The 24,261-nt window shown below is 37.4% G+C and overlaps 1 protein-coding gene across 1 annotated transcript in view; it reads right to left on the reverse strand.

Annotated features, from left to right (window-relative positions):
• The window catches only part of rev3l (REV3 like, DNA directed polymerase zeta catalytic subunit), a 361,606-nt gene that overhangs the window by 189,987 nt on the left and 147,358 nt on the right, over positions 1–24,261 (reverse strand). Inside the window, exon 3 of the mRNA XM_039747940.1 lies at positions 22,921–22,995. Coding sequence (XP_039603874.1) covers positions 22,921–22,995 — 75 coding nt within the window. The remainder of the gene's footprint in view (positions 1–22,920; positions 22,996–24,261) is intronic.

A 24,261-nucleotide genomic window follows, 5' to 3' on the forward strand; every position in this document is an offset into this window, starting at 1 on the left:
AAAAGGGTGGGTCACAAGGACTTTGTTTTTAGAATGGCTGCACGAAGCTTTCGCTCCCGCCGTGAAGCGATATCTCGAAGAAAATAACCTGCCTAAAAAATGCCTTCTTCTAATGGACAATGCACCGGCACACCCTCCAAATTTGGTTGACGATATGGTCGAGGAGTACGAATTTATTAAGGTCGTGTTCCTCCCCCCCAACACGACTCCTCTTCTGTAGCCCATGGACCAGCAGGTTATTTCAAATTTCAAGAAACTGTACACCAAAGGACTATTCACCAGGTGTTTTAATGTGACCGAGGAGACGTCTTTGACCCTGAAAGAGTTCTGGAAGAACCATTTTAATATCGTGCATTGCATCGGCCTCATTGATAAAGCCTGGGAAGACGTCACACACCGCACATTGATCTCCGCCTGGAAGAAACTTTGGCCTGAATCGTTCCTGAACAGGTTTTAGAAAGCTTTGAGCCTCCTGTTGTGGATGAGATTGTGTCCATGGGCAAGAGCATGGGTCTTGAAGTGGACAATGAGGACATCGAGGAGCTGGTCCTGGATCACAAGGAGGAGCTGACGACAGAGGAACTCGCTGCACTCCAGCAGGAGCAGCTTAGGTTGCTCAACGAGGAGCAGTCCTCCGGGGAAGAAGAGGAAAGGACAGTTTTAAAAGTGATGCGATAAAAGCCATCATGGAAAAATGGAGCGAGTGCCAGGATTTTTTTGAAAAGAACCACCCTGACAAAGCGGTTACGAACAGAGTGATAAACATGATGAACGACAATGTCGTCTCGCATTTCCGAAAAATTTTAATGCGTAGGAAAAGGCAAGTCACATTAGACCGCTATTTCAGTAAGTCTGATCCACCAGCTAAAAGGCTAAAAACACCAGAAACCCAAGAAAGCACAACAGAGAAAACGCCTGAAAGAAAACATCCCTCCATCGCAGAGCCGGACTCTCCCTCAAAACTGTAACCTCCTCTCCACCCATTTACTCATGCAAGGTTACAGTTTTCTTGGTGGTATGTACTGTACATTAGTTTTTGTTTTACTGATTTTTCAAAAGTTAATTTTTCAGATCATGCTGTGATTTGTTTTTTTTTCAAATGTTCGTGGTTTTCCCTTTGCTTAAAACTCATTAAAAAAATTGTTTACATGGAGGACTTCATCGTGTGATTTGTTGCAATGTTACTTTTTTGGTTGCTTGTGAGTTGTTTTTTGCAAGTGCTTCGGAATTGTTCCTTTTTTTCTGCTGTGCTTAAAACTCATTTGAACAACATTGCTTACAGCGATCAGGCTTTAGGTTTAATAGCGCGATCTCCTGCAATCTGACTTGTTTGCTTGTGAGTTGGTTTTTGCAAGCGCTTCGGAATTGTTCCTTTTTTTCTGCTGTGCTTAAAACTCATTTTAAAAAAAATGCTGCGCGAGCCGCACTACAGAGAGATTAGAGAGCACTAGCGCATAAGCGCAGAGAGAGCACGGCAGCTGACAGGGAAGGGATGGGGAGGATAGGTGTGTGTGTGTGTGTGTGTGCGCTACACAGAGAGAGAGCGCGTGAGCCAGCCTGCTCCTGTAGCTGAGGGAGGGAGGGAGGCAGGCAGGGAGGGAGGGAGGCAGGCAGGGAGGGAGGCAGGCAGGCAGGGAGGGAGGGAGGGAGGCAGGCAGGCAGGGAGGGAGGGGCTTTGGTGGTGTGTGTGCTACAGAGAGAGAGTGTAGCTGATCAGGGAGCCTGGGTGTTTTGTGTCAGTGTTATTCAATGTTTTTGCATTAGTTTACTATTACACTGTGGATTCTATGGTGTAATTAACTATATTTGTGCTTAATCTTTACATATTTTTACATATTTACATACAGTTTGTACGGTCTGGAACGAATTAATTGTATTTACATACAATCCTATGGGGAAAACTGCTTCGTTCACGACCAACTCGGTTTACGACCAAAGTTCTGGAACGAATTATGGTCGTGAACCGAGGTTCCACTGTATATATATATACCTCTGAGCTACGTTGACTGTTCATAGAGGCATGTTTCTCGCGGAGGTAAATCGCCATATGCAGCGTGTGAAACGGTTGGCGAGGGGTTTCCCATGGGATCCTTAAAACAATCCTTTAAAACTGAGGTTAAAGCACAATGAAGGAATCAGTCTTTAAAAAACAATAAGCCCTGTGCCTCTGTTTCATTACCGTCTCACCTGCTTCACCAATGCAGGCCCTGCAACAGTCGAAACGCTCTGTCAGCAGCTGACCTTCTCTGTGCCTGACCGGTTCACACAGAGGCAGCGCAAGAGAAAGCCGCGCCAGAGACAGACAGAGGCACACACACAGGCAGCTGGTGGGCGGCTCTCCATGAGTTTCTCTTGCGAGCGGACATATGACCAGGCACATATGACCAGGCGGTGTGTATGCTTCGAGAACAAGGCTGGACGCGGCTTGCGACCGGGTACATGAGCAGGCAGTGTGTATGCTTCGAGTGCGAAGGTGGACGCGACAGGACCATCTAGGAAAAATCATGTCGCGGATGTGATTCGCTGTATGCAGTGTGTAAAACAGTTTGTCGCAGATGTGAATCACTGTATGCGGCGTGTAGAACAGTTCTAGGGGTGTCCCTGTGTCTTTCCAGAAGTGTTCAACCATCAATAAATAATTATGCTGCGTTTGTTATGCCGCGGGTTCACTATTGTATTGTATTTTGCTCTCTCCAGAGTTCCATCTTTTCATTCACTTACTGTTGTATTCTCACACTAACCTGTCTTAGTGTTTACCATTCAATAAATAATTATGCATGAGATTGAGCGTGTGTCTAGGCGTGGGCAAGCCGTTGAACCCCATTCGGGGTGCAAACCGAGGAATTGCCACTAAGTGCGACTCATACGCTGCCACTGTTTTCGTCCCTACCCTTTGTACACACGCCCCTCCCACACGTTGACTGTTAATAGAGGCATGTTTCTCGCGGAGGTGAATCGCCATATGCAGCGTGTAAAACTGTTTGCAAGGGGTATCCCATGGGATCATTAAAACATTCCTTTACAACTGAGGTTAAAACACAATGAAGTGAGCAGTCTTTAAAAAATGAGTTTTCGTTACGCGACGACACGCGTGCAGCATAGCAAAGTGTACATACAGCAATTCGCATCCGCGACAAACATGCTTCTTCTTAGATGCTCCTGCATTTTGCATATATATATATATATATATATATATATATATATATATCTATACTAATAAAAGGCAAAGCCCTCACTCACTGACTCACTCACTGACTCATCACTAATTCTCCAACTTCCCGTGTAGGTAGAAGGCTGAAATTTGGCAGGCTTATTCCTTACAGCTTACTTACAAAAGTTGGGCAGGTTTCATTTCAAATTCTACGCATAAGGGTCATAACTGGAAGCTATTTTTCCCCATATAATGTAATGGAGTCTTGAGTTGGAGATGGCCGCGGGGGGCAAAGTTTCGTGTGACATCATCACGCCTCCTACGTAAGTACGTAGAGCACAAGGAAGAACTCCAAACAGCGATGAGCACAAAACGCCATTTCACAATTGAGAAGGCAGAAAAACATTATGAAGCAAATGATGCATACAAGCATATTCATAAGTACAGCTACTGCGAAACAAAGCACGGCGTGAACCGTAAGTTTATATTAAATTAAGTTCATAGACTACCACTAGCGCTTGTAATTTAGTGCCTGCCCATATAAGGCCGCCCATCAGCGCAATCCAATACAAACACTGCCGTAAATATTCACGGTGAAGGACTGTGCTTATGCAGAGGAAGATGAGATGGTCAGGGTGGTGTTTGGCACAAACTCATTGAAACTGCGAGAGAAAGTTTTAAGTGCCGGGTCTTAGCTGACATTACACGAGATGGCACCAGTACAGCTGGGAACCTTCGATGCAAGAACACCAAGCGGCTCACGGAACTGACGCAGTGCACAGACAAAAGCAACAGTTCCAAAGAGTGCTGAACAAAACCGAATTACACAATTGAGAAGGCAGCAAAAAATATGAAGCGCCTTATACATAGAATCATATTCATAAGTGCAGCTACTGCGAAACAAAGCACACGGTGGAAAAAGTGAATGTCCTGCTAAAGGAAGACAGTGTAAAAAAAACCCGTGCATGCAGTTTGTCACATCACAGATAAAAGGAAGACGAGCTGTTTATTGATGCAGTAAGGAACTAATCGATGAATGAAACCTCTTATCTTTACAACGATTGACAAACACGGAATGTAACTTGAACACATCCTACAAATACGAGCCTGATTGAAAGAAATAATGATAATCAAATCCTTGATGACAGCAACATTCAATAACACTCACAAAACAATTACTGTATATTGACAATCATGTTACGCTATTTTTAAAATGTTCCCTTTTCTTTTCATAACTTCTACTTCTCCACTGCGATACGGGTATATATATAAATGTATATATATACCCGATCTACAATACATACTTTAGCATAGATAAGCCACACGCTGTGGCGCAATTGTAGAATCTTCGCCTCTAGCGCCGACATTCGAGGTTCGATTCCCGAGAGGGGGTGTACTGACTATGTACCCGCTGCTACTGATTCATTTTACCTTCGCATCTCCTTGGTTTGGGACGTATGAAAAATATTAGGTTAACGCAGAATCATGTTACGCTATTTTTAAAATTTTCCCTTTCTTAGCACAAGCACAGCTGAGAAGCTTCGATGCATGTACTCCATAACGCGTTAAAAATAACGATTTAATCACACTTTCAATTCCAAGCAAACGGAACTTTTGTCAATGCATGATTTCCTGGTACATCCATTACACTGATGCACACATCACAGCTACAAAAATGTTAGAGTCGGAATAAAGCGCGTTCCTACGACTGATCATTTCGACTACCAGCGAAGCCTTGATAAAAGCATGGTTTTGTGCACACTGAAAAGCAAGCAAAATTAGATGCATTACAGAAAGCGGACTTTGTGGCTCTTACTGGGGATCATTGGACTTCCGTGACCGTTAGTAATTCTAAATACATCTAATTACAAAATGTTCAATGATCACACTGTTTTAGCCTAATGTACAAAATAATTTTGGCTAATGTTACTCAGAGTTTAAAGAGTAAGCTGGTCAAATTACCTTTTATGTTTCTGACTTATTTTTTAAGAAGAAAACTGCACTTTATGGTGAAATTTTGGTTATTATTATTTAAAGACAATACTATTCTGAAAATGTACTTAAAGTACTTAAACTACCACTTTATTTTTAAGTCTGCCCAATTTTAACCAGGGATGATATTTTTGTTTCTGTTTTGAATTCAAATGCAGTTTAAAGCTTTTTTTCAGAAATTAAAACAGCTTCAGTTTACAATATTCATGTCCATGTCTATTATTTGATTCTGTCGCCCACTAAAACCGCTTTTAAATTAAAAAAAAAAACATTTGCGATTTGGGGCAAATTTACGTGCGATTACATACGATTAATCAAGATTAATTCTTACACAGCCTCTAATTAATTGGATTAATTTTTTAATCGAGTCCCACCTAATATATATATATATGTAGATTTGTATATATATATGTGTATATACAGTATATATGTAGATATGTATATGTTGTATATACAGTATGTATATATATGTGTGTGTGTATATGTGTATATATATATATGTATATAGATGTATATATATATATATATATATATATATATATGTATATGTATATATATGTTTATATATGTGTTGTGTGTGTGTGTGTGTGTGTATATATATATATATATGCCAGCAACACTCATATCAATGACAAAACAATTACATTAACAATCATCTTACGTTATTTTAAAATGTTTGCTTTTCTTTTCATAACTTCTTTAACACACTACTTCTCCGCATTCTGAGACTGTACTTGCATATTTGCTAATATATATATATATATATATATATATATATATATATATATATATATATATATATATATATATATATATACATATACATATATATATATATACATACACAGTGCATCCGTAAAGTATTTACAGCACATCACTTTTTCCACATTTTGTTATGTTACAGCCTTATTCCAAAATTGATTAAATTCATTTTTTTCCTCAGAATTCTACACACAACACCCCATAATGACAACGTGAAAAAAATTTAAGATATTTGCAAATTTATTAAAAATAAAAAAATTGAGAAAGCACATCTACATAAGTATTCACAGCCTTTGCCATGAAGCTCAAAATTGAGCTCAGGTGCATCCCGTTTCCCCTGATCATCTTTGAGATGTTTCTGCAGCTTAATTGGAGTCCACCTGTGGTAAATTCAGTTGATTAGACATGATTTGGAAAGGCACACACCTTTCTATATAAGGTCCCACAGTTGACAGTTCATGTCAGAGCACAAACCAAGCATGAAGTCAAAGGAATTTTCTGCAGACCTCCGAGACAGGATTTTCTCTGGGCACAAATCTGGGGAACGTTATAGAATGAGCACAGTGGCCTCCATCATACGTAAGTGGAAGAAGTTCAAAACCACCAGGACTCCTCCTAGAGCTGGCCGGCCATCTAAACTGAGCGATTGGGGGGAGAAGGGCATTAGTCAGGGAGGTGACCAAGAACCCGATGGTCACTCTGTCAGCGCTCCAGAGGTCCTCTGTGGAGAGAGGGAAACCTTCCAGAAGGACAACCATCTTTGCAGCAATCCACCAATCAGGCCTGTATGGTAGAGTGACCAGACAGAAGCCACTCCTTAGTAAAAGGCACATGGCAGCCTGCTTGGAGTTTGCCAAAAGGCACCTGAAGGACTCTCAGACCATGAGAAACACAATTCTCTGGTCTGATGAGACAAAGATTGAAATATTTGGTGTGAATGCCAGGCGTCACGTTTAGAGGAAACCAGGCACCGCTCCTCACCAGGCCAATACCATCCCTACAGTGAAGCATGGTGGTGGCAGCATCATGCTGTGGGGATGTTTTTCAGCGGCAGGAACTGGGGACTAGTCAGGATAAAGGGAAAGATGACTGCAGCAATGTACAGAGATATCCTGGATGAAAACCTGCTCCAGAGCGCTCTTGACCTCAGATTGGGGCGACGGTTCATCTTTCAGCAGGACAACGACCCTAAGCACACAGCCAAGATATCAAAGGAGTGGCTTCAGGACAACTCTGTGAATGTCCTTGAGTGGCCCAGCCAGAGCCCAGACTTGAATCCGAATAAACATCTCTGGAGAGATCTTAACATGGCTGTGCACCGACGCTTCCCATCCAACCTGATGGAGCTTGAGAGGTGCTGCAAAGAGGCATGGGCGAAACTGGCCGAGGATAGGTGTGCCAAGCTTGTGGTATCATATTCAAAAAGACTTGAGGCTGTAATTGTTGCCAAAAGTGCATCGACAAAGTATTGAGCAAAGGCTGTGAATACTTATGTACATGTGATTTCTCAGTTTTTTTATTTTTAATAAATTTACAAAAACCTCAAGCAAACGTTTTTCACGTTGTCATTATGGGGTGTTGTGTGTGGAATTCTGAGGAAAAAAATTAATTTAATCCATTTTGGAATAAGGCTGTAACATAACAAAATGTGGAAAAAGTGATGCGCTGTGAATACTTTCCAGATGCAATGTACACACACACATTATATATATATATATTAAGCCGTTCTTGAAAGCTTGAGACAGGCTGGCCTTACTGCTAACCCTAAGAAATGTAAACTGGGCAGGTCTGAGACTCATTACTTAGGCTATTCTATGGGCAAGTGTTTACTTAGGCCACAGTTAAGGAAAATAGAAGAAATGCTTGTTTACCCGAGACCTGAGACACAGAAACAAGTACGAGCTTTTCTGGGGCTTGCTGGTTACTACAGAAGATTCATTCCAAATTTTGCACATAGAGCTGCTCCTCTTACAGAACTTACTAGAGGCAAAAAAAAAAAACGACCTATCTTGTGGACAGAAAATTGCGAACGTTCTTTCAGCGATTTAAAAAAAGCATTGTCTTCTTACCCGGTTCTAAGGAACCCGGATTTCACAAAAGATTTTATCTTGCAAACAGACGCGAGTGCATTTGGTGTGGGCGCAGTCCTGTCACAAATTTTTGATGGAGAAGAACATCCAATCACATATTTGAGTAGGAAATTACTTCCTAGGGAACGTAATTATTCTACAATTGAGAAAGAATGCTTGGCAATTAGGTGGGCTGTGGAAGTGCTTCGCTATTACTTGTGGGGACGGAACTTCCGTTTGGTAACTGATCATGCTCCACTTCAGTGGTTGTACCGACAGAAAGATACAAACTCTTGTCTAATGAGATGGTTTCTGGGTTTACAACTTTACAGTTTCACAGTAAAACACCGACCAGGTTCTGAACATGTCAACGCAGATGTATTATCCCGACTACATGAACATGAACTTGGTACAGAGAGTCGCTTGATTCACAGGAATGTGAATAAAGCTGAGGGGGAGGGTGTAAGCAGGAGGGCTGATCGCACACCAAATAGAGACAGACGCACCTGGGAAAACCACAAACCCTGAAACACTGACTACCCTCACATTGCTCCTTATCCTTGCACTTTTAACCTGTAATACAAGCCTCGCGCGGTACTCCGCCAACTTATAAGCCTTGCGCAGCACCTGTCAGTTTTGGAATCGATTGTTTGCTTTTATCTCTCTCTGCTCCTAGCGGAACTGTCATCTCTGACTTGTCATGGAGCACGTTTAAGCTCATGTGTTTGCAGTGTTTGAATAAAAATCCTTCTTGTTTCTACGACCTTCTGTGTCTATGTGCAAATCTGTGACCCAAGCGTGACAATATATATATAAACATACATACAGTATATATATATACATATATATATATATACATACATATATATACATATACATATATACAGTATATATATATATATATATACACACAGTATATATGTATATATATATATATGTATATATATATATATATATATATATATATATATACACAGTATATATATATATATATATATATATATATATATATATATATATATATATGTATATATATATATATATATATATATGTATATATATATATATATATATATATATATATATATATATATATATATATATATATATATATATATATATATATACATATATATATATATATATATATATATATACATATATATATATATATATATATATATATATATATATATATATAGATATACACATATATATATACATATATATATATATATATATATATATATATACATATATACTATATATATATATATATATATACACATATATATACACACACACACATATATGCATATATTCACACACACACACACAGTGAGTATAGAAAAGAATCACCCCCTTCGAAATATTTCCATTTCTTTTGCTTTACAGCCTTAAATTAAAACACACAAAAAATATTTCTTCCCAGCAGTACTTACTCAATGCAACCTAGAACATCCAAGTGAAAGATATTACTACTATTGCTACAGTTCAGAAAAATTATAAAAAAATCAAAAACAAGACATACTGAGATTAATAAAGGATCACCCTCTAATGTCAAAATTTTGTTGAACCACCTTGCTTTAATGACAGCCTTGAGTCTGTTGGGATACTTCTCTATCAGCTATGCACATCTAGATTGAGCAATATTTGTCCACTCTTCTTTACAAAACTGTTCAAGTTTGGTCAAAATTGGATGGTGAGCGTTGGTGGGCTACTATCTTCAAATCTTTACACAGATTTTCAATGGGATTTAAGTCTGGGCTCTGACTGGGCCACACAAGGACATTCACTTTTTTCTCCTTCAACCACTGTGTGGTCAATTTTGCCGTGTACTTTGTGTCGTTGTCGTGCTGAAAGGTGAACATTCTGCCCGAGGGTAGCAGGTTTTCCTCATGAATTTAACGGTATTTTGCCCCATCCATTTTTCCTTCTCCCCTAATCAGAGAAATACCCCCACAACAGGATGCTGCCACCTCCATGCTTTACTATTGGTATGGTGCGTTGTCAATGGTGAGTTGCATTGGATTTCCGCCAGGTGTACCATTTGGCACTGAGGCCAAATAGTTCGATTTTGGTCTCATCTGACCATAAGACATTTTTCCACTTGGCATCAGAATCTTCAAGGTGCATTCTGGCAAAGCTCAAAAGAGCCTTTCTTGAGAAGTGGCTTTTTCTTTGCGACCCTCCCGAACAAGCCACAATTGTGGAGCGCTTGTGAAATTGTTGTCACATGCAAACCATGACCACTCTTTGTCATAAAATCTGCCATTGGCTGATTGGTAGCCTCTCTTACCAGTTTCCTCCTTGCTCTTCCATCCAGTTTGGAGGGACGGCCGGATACAGGCATGGTCCTAGTAGTACCAAACACTTGCCACTTCATTATTATGGATTTTACTGTGCTCCTTGGGATTGATAAAGTCTTTGAGATTTTTTTTGGTATCCATCTCCTGCCTTATGTCTGTCCACAACTCTATCCCTGAGATGTTTTCAAAGTGACTTGCCACCCATAGTCAGTTGTTTGCTGTCAGTTGCACTACCAAGCAAGGGAATACTCCAGGAATAGCTGTTTTTATGCTTCAATGATCACACTGATTACAATTGATCACAGGTGGAAGCCGGTAACCATGGTCTGCAATGGAAATGGTGCTTACTTAAACCTGATGAGTTTACAGATATTGTTGGGGGGGGGGTTTGGGGGTCCTTTATTAATCTCAGTATTTGTTTTTATTTTTAAAAATTCTTCTGTATATAAATACATCTCAAAAATCTCAAAAGTGCCTTAACAGATTTCAGTTTTTTTTAATAGTCAGTATTTATTGATACTATGCTAACTTGCATGCTCTATGCTGCACTGTGAGCAGGCTTTTGAAAATGAACAACACAGCAGTGACTGACAACCCACGCGAATAGCACCACTAGTCAAAAGGTTAGACAGACTACTAAAGATATGATCACATTTTGAAATGGAAAGAGTGAAGTCTGGTGAAGCTCAAAGAAGATGCAAAGCTAAGTGGTTAGAAGTGCTATTTTTTGTTGTTGACCATCGACACTCTTAGATGTATACAGGCTTTCATTTTGGTTATCCTTTCCATTACTTTGACTTCCAGCTGTGGTGCTGAAAATCAATCTTTTTTTCGACCCCTGCTCTTTGATATCATTGCTTAAAACTACAAGGGGGAAAACAGCAGCCAGAGATAATGGGGCTTGAATTTATAATGGGTAAACCACAGAATCTGTGTCATGATGCTAGAAGCTCATGGTCCATGTTCCACACTTTTCACATTAATACATCAGTGTAACACATATGGTACGGTATATTCACTTCAAGCACTGCTTTGCATATTCATTCGCATGTGAGGACTTTAAAGAGGGACCACATACAACTGATGGAAAACATTAAAAGAAATACTATACTTAACTGAATGGTGTAAACAAAAGAAAATTATAAACAACTAATAATGATATTAATATATACTCAAATGTCACATTATTCCTATTGATTACTGTTTCAACTCAAAAGAATAGACATTTCTGTAAAACTGTGTTTTGCAATAACCACTAGAAAAAGCAGAAAAAACAGAAAATGATCTGATGCAGTGTGTAGCATGTTCAAGAGTAAGCAGCTCCACTGACCTAATATTATTATTATTAATACTAATTTGACTGATGCCTTTATCCATGGTGACTTACATCATCTGAGATACAACTGGTTACATTTCTTTTGTTTTTCCAGTTGGAGCACAGGTAGGTAAAGTGATTTGCTCATGGTTACACAATGTCAGTGGCAGGATTTGCACCCACAACCGCAATTCAAAGTTTTATGTCCTTTTTTAGGTCCGAAGACTTGACAACTGAAAATCCTACAAATATTACAAACAAAACAGCACTTAGGTAATTACATAGTACTTCTGATATACCTGATTGACATACAGTACTACAACTGAGGTCAATTTCCTGGGCAAGGCCAGGTAACACACCTAGTTTGTACATAACACATAAAACATGCATGTAAAAGGAAATAGGAAAAGTAATTTTACTTTTGTAAGTTCAAGAGAGTTGAATCTATTTCAGTAGCTGAGCATTAACAGGTTTTTCAATAGGTGTCATGACTGTGTTAATAACATTAATCAGTACTACATTTCCTATTTGTTTAATTCTGAAAAGTATATACAAACAATTCACAATGGTATCTACCGAAACCATCAGAATGATTAGTTATGCAATAATTTGGATTTAAGGAATATACCTCCCACTCCTATAAGGCAGCATTTATATAAAAAGTTGCTTAATAATAATGATGCTAAGATAGCTTTGCAGAGAGTATAATTACTAGCTATACTGTAAGCCCAAGAGGCACTATAAAAAGGGCCATCACTTTTACCCATAAATAAGAAGTAAATGCTTAATACAAAGAAATGCACTTAATTGAATATATGTGAATTACATATTACAGGGTGCAGCATGCACATTGCATTCCCATATGGGACATATAATCCTAGCTATGATGCCATTAATATTTCTTTATCACAGTAAAATATTTATTAAACTTTAATGTAGATTGAATACTGCTTGATTCTCAATACTAATAAAAGTTCCATATTAATTTACCTTTGAGCAGGTAAAAATCATGTGGCTAATGTTATCCCATCTACTTTTTAACTTTTTTTTTTTTTTTTTTTAATTACACACAGAGCCATGTTGCAACTCAAACTAGATTTACAGTTTTACAGTTCTGGCTGGGGGAAGCACTGTACAAGCAAAACATTACAATTTTGCCATTCTAGCGTTCTTACGCAAAAGACATCCAAGAACACAAAATCCCCAGGAAGAATGCAGCAAGCACCTCTTAAAAACATCTCTGTTCACAAAGCTTGCAAGGATTGTTCTTTGTCTTTTTCCTAGACATCTACAAATCTACTGACCCTATCAACTTTCAACCAGCAGTCTTATTAAATTATTGTACTTGATGTAATCCAGCCCACTGAGTAAATGTAGCACAAAATGCCTTGAGCTCCATCTTGTTCTTCATCGTGTGTTAACATTATACTTTTCTTGTAATCACTCCAATATAGTTTTGTATGACTTTTTAAGATAAAAAGGTTTCCACTAAAGTGTCATTTTGAAACACTTAGCTAGAATTATAATACTGCAGTAGATTTAATTTTACAACTAGTGAAAGATAATCTTTAATCTTTATGAGCCTGAAATGGAATACAGTAAAATCTTGATTATCCGTCACTCAATTAACCATTAGTTTACATTAATCATCTGGGTACTTATAATAAAATAAAATAAAAAAAAAAACATTGCACACACCAGCTTCTAGGTATTACTGTACTATTACTACTGAGCAATACATTGCAAGCTTTGCACATTGGAACAACTTTCGCTTGTGCTAGGGCACAGTGTTCTTCTGTTCTTCCCCAGAACCACAATGTTAGTTATGTATCTTCAGTTTTAATAGCATTTTGTAGCTTTTCTCGTTTGTTATAATGAATCTACTATACATTGTTATGGCTAATAAATGTATACATGTGGTGTTGGAATTGTAACAAAAATTGAAATTATTAAACATTTATGAAATGGCTTCAATTTACAGAGTAGGAAAGACGGTGAACAATATAAAGCGTGATGCCAACAAAATTGAAAAATGTGTTGAAAATAGAAACCACTGATGGTAATGTTATTCTGTATTAATGTTAATGTTCTTCTGTATTGTGATTTTCTTTTTAAATTATGTTACATTATCCATCCATCCATTATCCAACCTGCTATATCCAAACACTGGGTCAAGAGGGTCTGCTGGAGCTGTTACTATATTGTGATGTGCAGGCAGCTTGTGATGCACTGTACTGGAGGAGAAAGGGTAGAATGAGTGTTGTAAGTGTTGTTCTTTAAGGGGTGGAAATGCCTCTTAGGAGATAAGTGACAGGAGAAGTTAGGAGAAAAAGAAAGGTGCGGTGTAAGGAAGTTTTGAGTAGCAAGTCAGGAGACAATAAACAGGTGTGTTTGCGATATAGAGGAAAAAAAGAATGTAAGTGGCAAAAGATAAACTGATTGGTAGGGAAAGCTTTCTTTTTTTGTTTTGGAGGTGTGCTCTGTAACCCAGATAATGGAGTATAAAACAGGGCACTGTTTGTTATGGAACAAAGACACCAAGTAAAACATAGAAAACTCTAGAACCTATGAGTTGTATTTGCTTATTATGCTGGTCATTATAATATTGTATGAATTAATTTTGCTAAAACTATATTATATTTTGTTAATACAGTTTTGTTTTGTAAATAAATATGACCCTTTTTTGTTTTTTCTGTCCACCCTGGCCATCAGACCATACTTATTCTATGTTAATTAATGTTGACTTATTTTATTTTCTTACTATGTCTTTTATTTTTCTATTCTTCACTTTGAGCTACATTTTGTGTATGAAAATGTGCTATATAAATAAATGTTGTTGTTGTTCGCTAAACTAATCTACTGTATATAATTTTTAAGTAGTTGTTCTGTTATCCGTCTTTTCTCTTATCTTCATGGCCTCGGTCCCTAGCCTGACAGATAATCGAGGTTTTACTGTAATTGGGTTAGATAATGAAAAGATGGATTGGCAGGGACTTTAATGCAAGAACATTAGAAGTCTGACACCATTGAGTCCATCAAAATTGTTTGGTTAGCTAAGAGCTGAGTTTTATTAATGTTATCCAGATACTTTTAAAAGTTCTCTATGTTTCTGCTTCAATTGCCTAACTTGGTACTTTGGTCCAGATTTGATTAACCCTTTCTGTGAAGTTTTTCCTTACTGCTATTTTAAATGTGCTTCACCTTAATTTTTACCAATGTTCTCAGGTACACTATTCACCGTTTCATTGTAAGGTTGATTCTGGGTGAATTTAAGGTGCTTTACCACTGTCAGAACTTTGTTTTCAGGAACCAATGAGTTCCTGTACAATGTAGGCCCAAGACCACTTGTGGTCCCTGACCACTGCTGTGTGTTGTGTTCCTACCACACAACAGGAACTATAATCTTTATGAAAAATATGTGACAGGCAAAAGTCATTAAACACCCTTTGTTGTGCTGCTTTCACTGTATCTTATATGACTGCTGTGACTTTTTGTTTTATTCTTTAGCCTATATAGTGTATACTAGTCCAGAAGTAAAATATTAACTGGACCTGTAGTTTAACTGGTAGACTGCATTACACTGACCAACATATCTTTGACACACATGACATTTGTGCTTTCACTATGTTTATTACATTTTAGGGATTATATGAGTGAACATTAGCTTGGCTTCAAACACCAAACCAATGACACAAATTTAGCTCGTTTTTTGTTTTGCCCATTCTGCTAAACCGCATAAATATAGTGGTTTGTGTATTGAAGCACTAAATAAATTTTATTTTGAGATTACAAAAATGAAAACATTTATTTCAACACCAGTGTACACTCTTAAAAATAAAGGTGCCAGAGTGGTTGTTCAGAGTGATGCCATAGGACAACCATTCACAAGAAGGTTCTAAAAAGACCTTTTCTTTATTTAGATCACTTGTAGGCTCCATAAATAACCATCAATAGATAATAGCAGATTTATAAAATACCAATGGCTTTATTCTTTTAAAAGTATTTTTGCTGCTTACAATAAAACAGCCTAAGTTCAGGTTTTCTGGAACCGTTAATATCCAATTATATGTAGCCTACTATACATTAAATATTTTATTTTTCCACCTATTTGAAAACTTTACACAGCTCAAAGAACTAATTTCGTTTGCAAACAACGATTCACAGAATTAAATGGTTATTAACCAAACTATGGTTCTTTGACAATAACACATTTAAGCAAAGTGCCACTTTAGAACCTTTATTTTAAAGAGTAGATTCAAACTACATAGCCATTTCCTCCGAAATTTCAATCCTTAGTTTCTACAACTGTTAGCACTGCTAGGGTGCACAAACCTATATGCATAACAGTGCATGGTACATGCGGTGTTACCCCCAGCAACACTCAGAGAATGAATGAGAAACCTCTATCCCTTTTTAGGGACTGTGTAAGACATGGTATTAAAAAACAATTCATCACTTCATCATTTTGTCTCAACTTACAACTTTGTGACACTAACAAGTTGAGTGATTACAATGCTGATCAGTCAATCAGTCACATGATTGTACTCAGAAAGCATGCATGAAGCTACATCTGAACTAAATACGTAGTGGGATAAAAGTGATGAGATGGGCGGGAATGGCCATTACCTGGCCAGGACGCCAGCTAGATGGAAGGACCGGGAGTAAGACCATCTGCAAGGCACTACCTTCCCCGGGAGGCTAGAGGGCAGCCCTCCTGGATTCCCGCAGGGCACCCTAGGAGTTGGAGTCTGGCACAGACTTGTTAGGTTCCATGAGGGCCGTCAGGGGGAGCTGCAGAGCACTACATTGTACTTACACTACACTTGGGAGTGATTCCAGGCCTGATTATCAAACCACCTGGAAAACTTCCAGGGCCAACATAAAATGAGCTATCTCACTCCCTGGAAAACTTCCAGGGCCAACATAAAATGAGCTATCTCACTCCACTCAAAGAACCAGAGCGGGGGGAAGAGGACAAGGTTTGCCAGAGGAGGAGTGGAGGCGGAATGACAAAGGGAGAAGAAAGGAAGAAGACTGGGCTGTATATTTGGTGCTTGGTGTACTGTGCTGTTGAGGGGAGCGAGGGAGATGCGGTTCCTGTATGGAAATAAATGTGTGCTATGCTGAATTTGTGTCTCTGCCTGTCTGTGTCAGGGTTGGGGAAGCTGGAGGGCCCTGTTTTCCACTGTGGTAATAACTAAAGAATGTGTCTGTTTTGATATTTTTTAAAATCATAATAAGAAGCATGGTTCCCCACAGACAAGGCTAAGATTCTGCTTCCTCCCCAAAACAACATTTGTTGATGCTGAGCTATATAATCACAACTATGATCATTTTTACATTTTTGTAGTCTTGTTTTATTTTTATTTTTTTTATTTTTCACAACACTGCTTTGTGTTGTGATTAATTCCCAGTTCAGCCAAATGTGATGAAAGTTTCAAATAGATTTTATCATTTCGGATGGATGACTCCCAATTCCTTTTGAGTGTCATCGTCTCCAAACCAAGGTTATTATAGTTAATGAAAACTAAAATCAAAACTGAAACTATTATTAAAAAAACATTTTTGTAAACTGAAATAAAATAATTAACAAAACCAAAATGAAAAACTAAAACTAAACGAAACTATTAAAATAGCTGGAAACACTAACTGAAATAAAATAATAATTTACTAAAATATTTTTAGTTTTCGTTTTTGAATGAATATTCTTGCCGTTAGCCTTTAACCCTTGTAAGTTTTAACTCTAAAACAGAAAGTCATCCACCACGAGCCGCCCGCATATATTCATCCAGCGAACGGCAGCTGGTGAAGGAGGGCGGCAGTTCACACAGCATTTGCGGTGACAGAGCAAGCTAAATGCGGGTGCGTAAAGCGTGAGAAATAGAATGCGATTTGCGTGCCGCCTTTCTTTGTGCTTTTTGTATATCAAGATGTAATTCAAATGGCTGAAATCAGAATGTGCTGGTCAACAAAACGTTTACCATAGAAAAATCACGAGTGAGTAACGTTTCAGTTTATTTCGCAGGTGTCTGCTTTTTGTTGACAGCAATTCACCTGCCATTTCGCACAGGAGAAATCGTTTTTACTTTCTCATATACGAAGTAGTCTATACAGGAAGTATAGTAATCATGAAAAAAATCGACCTCGATATTTTGATGAATCTTGACGTTATAGACTAACCAGTGTACAACAATACTGTTTATTGGAATTGCGTGTGCGCGTCTCTTTGTGTGCGTAAACACGATAACTCAAAAACTTAACTACCTTTGTAGATAGATGGATGAAATTCGGCATGTGGTTGTTACACCACAATTGTAGATCTTTATTAACTTTTGGGCCAAATCCATCACCCAGAAGTGGTACTTTACCTGAACACATACTCATTTTTTTTTATTTATACAGCTGCAGAGTCCGATTTATTCAACTTTACTTTTTAAATAATTGTTCAATATATTATTAATTTGATTTGTTGTTGATGGTTCCTTAATGTACATAATATAAAAATATAATCATTGTCTTGCAGTTTACTCCTCAAATATCCATCCCCATATCTGAGTATACAAGAAAGTCGAGGGGAGACCACTCCCGGTTTTTGAAAATAAAATGCCACTAATCGAGATACTGACTAGGTCATCATACAAGATCAGCATATTGTTACTGACCAATCACTTTTGCTTTAAAAACATCGTTTAACAACGAAGTGATACAAACAATGGCAGAGAGGCTGTATTTTTTTTGGTTTTTGTATTTATTCAATATTTATTAATTTATATTTATCTTTTTTAGTTCATATTCACAATTCAAAATACCTGATATTGTGAAAGTAACCCATTAGCAGAATATTTTAAAATATTTGTCTCCCTTTTATCAATGTTTTTTTCTCTTTCTCTAAATGGATGGTTGAAATATCATATTCTTTTTTGTTCTTAACATCAGCCTTTTCATATATATTGCATACCAGGCATTTTTCCTGCCTTGCATCCAAACCTGGCGCGGTAGGCTCCAGGTTTTCTGAAATCCTACTCTGGATAAACAGGTTTAGATAATGTATATGTTGTTCTTAATCTCAGACGCTGTCTCTGTTATTTGGTGCCTGTCTGTACTCCCATTACCTGCTCTTGCCCTGCTCCTTATGGTGGGCTATTCAAGACTCACCACCCCTAACCTTGACACTACATGCTTGTTGTTCTTTGTTTCCCTCAATACAGCTAAGTGGGGTCTGCACACCGATTCAAGTCTAAGAGCCCTGTTCTTCCTAAGCCCCTGTGATTTTCATGAGAAAATATTTTAAAAATTATAAAATTGTGTAAAATTGTTCATATTCAGTGTCTAATTTTGATTATGCTTGTTTTCATCTGATAAAAATAAAACCAGATAATAATATAGTAAGCTTCCACTAACATTAAACTCATATCCAAATCTGTTAAGTGTACAGTTCTGTCTGATTGTGACACTCCGTAGGTGCTCCATGCCATAATTACTAAAACTGAAACTAATATATATAAAAATAAAATAGAAATGTCTTTCTGAAATAAAAACTAAACTAAAACTAAAAATACTTGATGAAGGAAAACTAAAACTAAACTGAATTTCCAAGTAAGGTCAGAAAAACTATAATAACCTTGCTCCAAACACACTTAATAAAACCTGAACCTCATTATCCATCCATTTTGCTTTATTCAGCTCCATCTTCACTGATTACTTTCCAAAATCAAACTACTAACAGATTTGTAAAATGACACTAGTGGTTGTAGTCTACCAAGTAGCACAATTCATTGCCTTACCTCTACCTACAATAATTCCTGGATGAACGTAAAGTACATAACTTAAGAGTACATTAATATTAGTATACCGACATAGTTACATTGAAGGTGGGTTTCCCCTAATATTTTTGGCAACTAAAGCACTGAGTAAAAGTGAACTAAAACAAATAGAGGACAAAATTGCAAATACTCTAAATTTGCATTTTTTGTAAGTTTTTCTGTGTATACAAGTAGATCTCCTAACAGCAGCAAGATGGAAAATCATGTGATTTAGTCTGTTATTAAGAAATTACAGAAAGCACTGCTGCTTAGATTGAAAAAGCTGAAATCAAACAACTTGCTAAGACCAGGCAATATTTAAAACCTCTTAAGTTTCTTGTTGTTCATTTTACTGAAAATCATTACAACCGAGGGGAAATTTTTAAAGAATGTAGGCTAGCAAATGTTGTCTTATTATATGAAAACAGAGATCTGGCTGATCCAGGTCATTGGTAATGGAAAGCATTTGGCCCCATGCAAGAAACAACTAAACAAAGTAGAAGTCAGACATAGTTTTAATACATTCATTCTTACTTTAGGCAAGACTTGGTCTAAATTTGTTCAAAACTTTATCACATACAATTTTTTCACCTTGTGCTATCAAAACTTTACTTTGAATTAGACGATACCAGCATCAGATCTAGTGTGAATTTACACTGGCGCTTTTAGTTAGTGTCACATCAGGGGTTGGGGGGTCTAAGGGAGAGCATAAAAGTGACTGAGAGAGTAAAACTGAAAAAAAGCTAACTTTTACAAATGCCATACATTTCATTTTCAAATAATATTGCATTAGTGCAACAATGTTTTCTGATTGGTACTATTCAGGTCATAAAATGATTTCTTCAAAATATCACATACTGTATATTTGTCTCTTTCTTTTTTGCCCGGTGCTGCATTGACATTGTGCACCAGAAGGCGTGAGTTTATTCAGTGCAAGCAGAGGCAAGCTGGTGGCTGGTTGCTTGTGCTATAACACGCTTGACTTGGCAGCGATCAACGCACATGTAATGTGCAAGGCATGTACAGGGGCCACTGAGAAAAGAAGAGTGTTCTTTGCTCACCTTGCAGGGAAACTTAGTTGTCACTTCTTGCAAGAAAAGGCGATGGATAAAGGAAAATAGGATGCAACATCGATAATCTTCTGTTCCAAGACCATCACTCCCCCCAGCTCTTCAGTGTAACCACAGCACAGAAAGAAATGTGTACATTGCAACAGGTACACATGTTGTAAACGTAGAAAGGATGGTCCTTGGGTGTGTGGGAACTGTTAACATTTGAATCTGATGATTGCATATAGCTCGGAACTGACCTCTCTGTACTATTCTTTCCTCTGCATGTCCTGAAGTACAAAAGAAAAACCCCCATGCACCCAAAAGTGGACACTGGCAAGATTGGAGAAAAAAAAAAAACACAGTCACTGATTACAAGCGCAAGAAGGCGCGCAAATGAATATGAATAATGTTGCATCAGTGTCACAATGTTTTCTGAAATGTACTATACAGGTCATAAAATGAGTTATTCCAAATATCATCTATTCCTATGTCTCTGTTTGTTTGTCATTGTGGCTTTGACATCATGGACCATAAGGTGCATACTAATTCAGCGTGAGCAGGAACAATCAATAAAACTGAATAAAAAAAAATTCAAGTGACGGTGAGATACGAAGCAGGCAGATTCACCAGCGTTTGTGTGTCAGCTTTTATCCCTCCAGATCAGAGAATTTCCATTCCAGTCACAAAACACCACTCACATCTACAGTTATTCAAGTTTCAGATAAAAAGTAACCACGTCAGATCTGGGGCGTGGGGTGGGTGTTGTATCGTGATCGTGACTGAAAGATTAAAAAAGAAGAAAAAAAAAAAACGCAAACTTTTACAAGTACTATACATTTACACCGGCTGTTACAGACACAAATCAAATGTGTGTTTTTATTGTATAATATTAACAATAAGAGCAGCTCACTACTCAAATTTATTATTATTTATTTACTTACTTCCTAAAGCCTAAAGTCACAAGTAGTGTGCAGAGGGCACGCTCAAAAATGTGTGTAATGCCACGAAAAGTGCCTGCTGACACTTTAGTATGCAAGCAATGGTATGTGCATTCTTGCTCCAATGTAGAAGGGAGCTGAGTTTACCTCTGTTATAGCCTGTCTATGTGAAAATAGCAGTATCAGATGCGGGGGTGGGGTGTGTTTGGGCTCGTGAACACACAGAGATAATAAAACTGACTAATAAAAAATAAAAATAAAAAAGCTAACCTTTACAAGTATCATAAATTACACCGGCTGTTACAGATTGAAATGTATGTTTTTATTCTAAAATAGTAAGACTAAGAGTAGTTTACTTCTCAAAACGGAGTGTCGCAGGATCAAACTCGCGACCTTTTGATTTCCAGTCGGGAGCTGAATCAATTGCGCCATGGAGGCAGTCGTAATAAGCAAGTGTCAATGTCGCATGTTAAGGCGGCTTTTTGTTTCTGCAGTTATATTTTTGAATAAAAGCGCAATTGTTGTGTTGTTTGTACCTTCTGTGAAAATATTTATTTGATATTTGGACTTCAGGCTTCATACATTATATAGTTTATGCCTACATTTTGTCATCTACTACTAGAATATAAAAAACGTTTCTGTTTTAACAATGTGTTTACACAGATTACTGTAGAAACGGAACAGACATGAAATGCGTGTGTTCCAAACAACGATCTATTATTTCCACTCTAAAACTCCACTTCACTCCCAGAAAATCAATCAAGGCATGAGCTGGGAGAAGTTTGTGCACGTTCTAATTCGGTGGGGGGATGGAATAGCCGGCTACTTGCAGCTTTTCTTTTATCAGCACATTTAGATTAACAAAAAATGCTGGCGGATTAACAAAAAATGCTGGCGGAGAGGTGAGAACGGTTTTAAGAAGCGATTTAAGGTGGGACGGATTTACAAGTTTTTTCGTAGGCTCTGGTAATTCTAGTGTTAATGAACATTCTAAAATGATAATCTACTCTACATTACACTACTAGCTTGGCATCTCATTGTGCCCACTGAGCAGAATCCTAGCATGCCTTAAAAAATTAAACTGGGTTGCTGTAAGCTTTATAAGCCACTGTGATATCCATAACTGCCTATATCTTTTCATTTTATTTAAATATTGTGAGGTAAATGTGACTAATTGATAATGCAATCAATTTATAATCGTATCTGTCCTGTTATATTGTACTGTTAAATTAATAAATCTAGGTTCAGTTATGGTCTTATGCGAGAACATAATTTCTGAATGGTCTCTAAATACCCAACCAATAAAGACTGACTTAGGATGACTTCTTTTTGAAAGACACAAAAGGACCCATAGATACTGACAGCAATTGTTCTTCTTTTTAAAAACATCCTTAGTTTAATTATTTTATATCCCATAAAGGTATGTGCATCTGGTCCTGAGTATTATCACTTGAACAGAAACTAAAACAGAAAATATAATATTTCAAAAGCAGAACATTAAAAAGAACACATATGTCAGAATATGCATACCTCTTTGTCATCAAGGGATTGTACAAGTAGATCTTCATAAACTGCTTTTCTTTTGCATGGTACCCATAGAAAGGCCTAAAAAGATAACACCACAAGTTATAAAGAGTAAATGAACTAAAAAAAACTCACTTATGAATACATTTCCTAAAATAATTATGCTTAACTTGTGTAGTGTTAAAAAGATATATTAGGCAATATATTATGCATAATTATTTTTCTAAACTAACAAGTATAGACTTTAAGGCTAATAAAAGAGCAATTGAATTCAATTAAACAGGTGAATAATAACTAGAAGATTACACCACAAAAATAAAAACTGCCACCACACTCCCGCCAACCATAATATTTAAACAATTAATTTAAAATTATAACCTAAATAACATTTAACACTACAATCCCAGAAGCCTACAAAAAAAGTTGTAATTATGGGCAACATTAAATTCCTTTGCACCTCTCCATTAGCGTATTTTGTTTTGTAAATGTGTTGATCAGCACATCAGCCCAAGCGGTCGTGTCAGCATCATACCCTAACCCGATTTCTGTTTCTTGGATTATATTTTTGAATAAAAGCACACTTGCTTCGTTATACTGTACGTTGCTTATGCCTTTTTTGAAAGTGTTTATTTGATATTTGGACTTCAGTGTTCACACATTATACACTTCATGTCTACATTTTATCATTACTACTATAACATGAAAAAAAAATTCTGTTTTAGCTATGTGTTCAGCATTTCTTGCCTGGCATTTCCTGTCATCCTACATTTACCCAGATTGCTGTAGACACGGAACACACATGAAATGTACGTGTTCCAAATAATGATATATATTATTTACCCTCTACAATTCCAGGCACCTCACACCCAGATAAACAGACTTGAGCTTTGAGAATCTATACTAATAAAAGGCAAAGCCCTCACTCACTCACTCTCTCACTCACTCACTACTCACTCACTCACTCACTAATTCTCCAACTTCCCGTGTGGGTGGAAGGCTGAAATTTGGCAGGTTCATTCCTTACAGCTTCCTTACAAAAGTTGGGCAGGTTTTATATCGAAATTCTACGCGTAATGGTCATAACTGGAAGCTGTTTTTCTCCATTTACTGTAATGGAGATGATCTTGAACGCCGTGGGGGAGTTTCGTGTGACATCATCACGCCTCCCGTAATCACGCAGTACATAGAAAACCAGGAAGACCTCCAAAAAGTGCTGAAGAAAACATGCATTATATAATTGAGAAGGCAGCGAAACAATAAGAAGCGAGCGAGTGACATATACAACCATATTCATGAGTTCTGCTACTTGAAACAAAGCACGATGTAAACCTACACTTTAAATTAAGT

Source organism: Polypterus senegalus, chromosome 3, assembly GCF_016835505.1.
Source record: "Polypterus senegalus isolate Bchr_013 chromosome 3, ASM1683550v1, whole genome shotgun sequence".
In the NCBI taxonomy this organism is placed as follows: Eukaryota; Metazoa; Chordata; class Cladistia; order Polypteriformes; family Polypteridae; genus Polypterus; species Polypterus senegalus.